The sequence below is a fragment of the Penaeus monodon genome, chromosome 13 (genome assembly GCF_015228065.2).
Source record: "Penaeus monodon isolate SGIC_2016 chromosome 13, NSTDA_Pmon_1, whole genome shotgun sequence".
Lineage (NCBI taxonomy): Eukaryota > Metazoa > Arthropoda > Malacostraca > Decapoda > Penaeidae > Penaeus > Penaeus monodon.
Window position 1 is genome coordinate 35285350 of NC_051398.1, and position 5000 is coordinate 35290349.

The 5000-nt window shown below is 39.6% G+C and overlaps 1 protein-coding gene across 3 annotated transcripts in view; it reads right to left on the reverse strand.

Annotated features, from left to right (window-relative positions):
- Positions 1 to 5000, reverse strand: part of LOC119580266 (neuropilin and tolloid-like protein 2) — a 67522-nt gene that overhangs the window by 19 nt on the left and 62503 nt on the right. Inside the window, exons 8-9 of one of the 3 annotated variants that reach the window (XM_037928307.1) lie at positions 1165 to 1744; positions 1 to 995 (exon numbers count right to left, since the gene is read on the reverse strand). The exon at positions 1 to 995 is cut by the window's left edge and continues 19 nt beyond it. In XM_037928307.1, coding sequence (XP_037784235.1) covers positions 988 to 995; positions 1165 to 1744 — 588 coding nt within the window. In that variant the 3' untranslated portion in view covers positions 1 to 987. Of the gene's footprint in view, positions 1745 to 5000 lie in introns of all 3 variants that reach the window. The other 2 variants (XM_037928306.1, XM_037928305.1) reach the window with 2 other exon arrangements.

The window sequence follows — 5000 nt, forward strand, 5'->3', positions numbered from 1 at the left end:
ATACCTACATTTGATTGTCTTTTATGGAAAAAATCTTTTATAATTCTGTTCTTACATTATTTACAAACAGAAAACGATATGCTTGAAGACAATTACCGGTAAATGCATGTGTTGCACAACAAATCCTCAACACCGTCATTAAATGATACGGCTAATATATCAACTCCAAAATATCTTACAAATCTAATAAAAACTTCAAAATACCAAAGGAATACTTATGACATAGAATCCTAAATCAAAGGCAACGCGCTGCTGAGGGAACCGCCAAGGCTTCTCAAGGCGCTGATGATATGGTAACAAAATGTAAAAAAGCTTTATACATAGTTCTGTGGAGACGGGAGACAACTCTATACTTTCCACGAGGGCACTTATCAATATATATTCCCGTATTAGAAATTCGAAAAATATATATGTATATACTGTATATATCATCCACTGACTGAAATCTTTCTCTACGTGAAATAACCAAAAGTTCAACCCTTGAGCAGCGATAAACATCTTCCTGAAGACTCCAGAACAAAGAACTTCACGAGTGTTTTGAAAACTGCAGAACTGACTGGAGTTTGGTCTCAGAAAACCCAGGAAAATATGTTATCGTCGCTGAACAAAATGCAAAGTAGGTTCTTAATGCGACAGTAACAACATATCCTTAATACTGCACTGTCACCAAATCAAAAAGAACTGCCCTAGGGCTCCCTAAAAGCTCTTTAACTTAAGAAGACAAATATCAGTGGGAACATTGGTTGTGTCTACGTATTTTCACGGCTGAGATCAACAATCTCATAAACTCCACAAGTACGGGCGTTGTAACAAAACAAAACTCCTGAAGAGTGACGGGTGGCATTCCGTGTGTGCTGCAGAAGCAAGTCCTCGGGCATCCTCCGTCCAGACTGGGCACCTCGGCACACTCACCCTCGTCTGACCTCCATCCTCGTGACACCATCCTTGCCTCTTCCTCACCTTCACACCACCCTCACACGGGGATACTCACCACCCTGCAAAGAATCATGTCGACAGTCTTGGTATGTGACTGTCACAATCTGAGTCTGGCTCGAATGCTGCCAATGAGATACAAGTCATGAAATAACATTACAACTGTCGGTGTTCAGTGTGTCACCAGGACATCGGGCGTGGCCTTGGGAGATTTACTGGGCTCGTAGTGACCTCGTTCTCGCATTTCGATGACCGCTTCGGCTCGATATCTCTGGGCGTAAGGGTCGTCTGACTGGTCGTCAACCTCGTAGGGGTCGTTGTGTCGCGGCACCGGCGGTGGCTTGCCGTAGGTACCATAGTGTTCCGACGGGGGTCCTGACGAAGGGGCACGGCCGTAGTGAGAGCCTGGGGGAGGCGGCGGCGTTGGGACTGCGGGAGGACAAGGACTCAAGGGAGGGAGGCCAGGGGGACGTCTGTTGGGAGGGGGAGGAGGGGGAGGGGTCATAGGCAGCTGCACTTGACCGGAGTCTCTCTGGGTGAGGAGGGAGTCCCGCGTCTGGCACTCGCAGTCGCGCATCTCCACACACGATTCCTCCATGTCGTCCATTTCCTCTTCGTCGTCTTCCTCGTCCACTTCGCTTTCGGATTCGGACTCTGGTCTTATGCACGGGTGGCCGTTGGTCTTGGCGTCCGAGATATAGCAAGGACCGTCCTCTGTGAGCGGCGGGCGGTGCACCGTGCGAGGCGAAGAAGCGGCAGACATGCTCTGACTTCGCTCCTCCAGCTGTTCGCGGGATCTTCGAATATTCTCCTGCAGGAGGAAAAGACCATTGAAAAAGAAGTCATAAATACGTTTCATATATGCGTATCCACACACACTTACACAACCGCACACACACTGACAGTATCTAGAGATACTTACAGAAAGCACAATTCCTGCATTGCTTTATATTCACAAACCTACATACATATTCATATAAATTCCTACATATTCACCGCCTTTACTTATAAAATACATACCAATACATCTAAATAAAGATACATATACATCTTCATCTCACAGAATCATACACGGAGCTAAATGAACAAAAAACAGCAAAAACAAACATATTTCGTCCCTTTTTCCTTCCTCATATTCCAGGTCCTTGCTCAAGCGGGAGATAGGGAGGGAGAGGGGGCGCGGGGAGAGAGAGAAGGATGAGTTGGAGGTGATAAGGGAAGGGTATGGGGGAGGGGGCAGCATGAGAAATTACTCCCAAAGAACCGTGGGCATGTAATGTTCCCGCCGGACGATATGCAATCTCTGAATGATGAATTGTCGTAACTTGAATGGTAAACGAATCCATGGCGATTAATGGGCAGATATTGCTGGTAAGGATTTCTTAATGAAAACAAAAAAGGTATTTGTATATTGTTCATTTGACGACGATGGTAATGATGACAAAACTGCAACAATATTCATGAAAATCATAAAAATGATGGTATTGAAAAATGATAAGAGGATGATTTCTTTTATGGTAATTATCATTATCACTTTTACCTTTATGCTTATCATTATTCTTATACTTATTATTCTTATAATCATTATTGTTATCATTATTGTCAATATATTATTACTATCATTATCATCATTATTACCATTACTGTTATCATGATCATCATTCCATTATTATTATTATTATTATTATTATTATTATTATTATTATTATTATTATTATTATTATTATTATTATTATTATTACTATTATCATTATTGTTGTTGTTGTTGTTTTGTTGTTGTTGTTGTTGCTGTTTTGTGTTTGTTGTTATTATTTTCATTATTATCATTATTATTATTATTATTTTTATTATTATTATTATTATTATTATTTTCTTTTCTTTTCTTTAGATCTGCTAATTAAAATCAAACACCGAGTCACTACCAGCGACCTAGGGTGATTGAAGTTTGAGGCAAATGGAACACTAACAGAAATATGCTCACAACTTCTGCAGTAGGCTCCTTGAGTGTATAGCAAAAGCAGTACATTACCTCATTATACTCTTCCCTTGTCCATTTAAGTCATGTTTTCTTTTGATTGATAGTACAAGATGGCCGAACCGCAGGGCCATTATTATTATTATTATTATTATTATTATCATTATTATTATTATTATTGTTATCATTATTATTATCATTGTAATTGTAATTATTGTAATAGTATCATTGTAATAGTGTTAATATTATTTTCTTGTCATTATTATTATAATTATTATCACAATCTATTATCATTACTATTACTGTTATCCTTATAGTCATTACTATTATCGTTATTATTGTCATCACTATCATTTTCATCATTATTATCATTATCATCATTATCACCACCATCATCATTATTATCATTATTATTATCATTACCATTATTATACTGTTATCATTATTATCATTATCACTATTACAATTACCATTGTCACCATTAATATCATCATCATTACTATTATAATCTTCATCATCTTATTATCATTGTTATCATCCTTATTATTAGCAATATCATTATCATCAAATCATTGTTATCATCATTATTATTAGCAATATCATTATCATCACATCACAATTACCATCATCATAATTATTATAATTGCTATTATTATTATTTTCATTATTATTACTATCATTATTGTCATTACTATTATCACCATTATTATTATCGAAAACATTACAATCATTTCAATATTATACATTCTTATTTTCATTCTCATCATTTTCTGTTGTACATCTCGCAGTAATGATCTCAAATACTCAGGGTAATTATCTGTGAAAGCAGAGAACAATCAGTTGTCAGATGACTCACAGATGATCAATATCCTGGATGATTATCATAAGACCATCTTCCTTCATATTCTTGTTTCTATTAATGTTGTTTTGGGAGTTCCATCCTGACACTACTATTAGTATCAACAACACATTAGTCATACCATGAAGAGATCGTGCCTGAAGACTCGGTAACTAACGGAATCGCCATCACCTTTTTTATGTTCCGGATATGAATTCAGTTCGTTCTTCAAGAACTTGTCTTTTCCAATTTTATATGCATTCGTTGACTTGCACTCGTGAGCATACTGAGATACCTACATTAGTGATTTTTATCTCTCTTTGTTTCCTTTCCCTCTTCTCCTTCCCCTCCCCTTCCTTTTTGCCCTTTTCACCCCCTCCTTTCCCCCTCCCCATCGTCTCTATCCTTCTTCTCCACATCCTACTGTATTTTCCATTCGCTCCCGCCATCCCCGCCTTTGCCCTACCATTCCCCTTCGCCTTCCCCTCTCCTTATGACCTGCCTCTCTCGTTGGCTCCCGTCACCCCTTCTTTTACCCAGCTTTACCCATACACCTACATATTCCACCCCCTTACCCTATCCCTCCCTCTCCACTTTGCCTTCAAGACACCCTACCTTCCTCTCTTTTACCCCTTTGCCTACATATTCGCCCCAAACCCTCCCCCTCTCCATCTTCCTCCTTCTCCCCCTTGTCCCTTCCTTAGCCCTTTCCCCTCCCTTACTCCTTACTCCTTTGCCTACATATTTCACACCCCGTCCTAAACTCTCCCCTTTCCTACCCATGACCCTCGAAGGGAAGTCTCTTGTTTATCTTGAAGACATTCGAGCGATTGAAGGAACTCGGCAGACCAGGATATTGGTGTGATGCTGATGTTGCACAGACGGGAGAGGTGAATGAGAGGGGAAGGGGGATGAGAAGGAAGGGAAAGAAAAGGAACAAAAGAAAAAGAGGAGGCGAAAGAAAGGGAAAGGAGACAGAAATGGGCGCGGGATGGACAAGGAAGAGAGGGAAAAATTAGGAAAAGCAGAGGGGAAGGATAAACGAAGAGATTAAAGGGGAAAACAGGGGAGAAAAGGAAGGGAAGGAAAGGGAAAAGCGGAAGGTGAAAAGACATACAAGAACGTGTAAAATGAGAGAAGGGTGAAGAAAGATGTAAGAAAATAAGAGGGCAAAGGTGGAAAGAAAGAAGGGGAAAGAAATATAGCTAAAGAGACATAAAGAAAGTAGAGTGAGGAGAGAAGTGTTGTGTAATG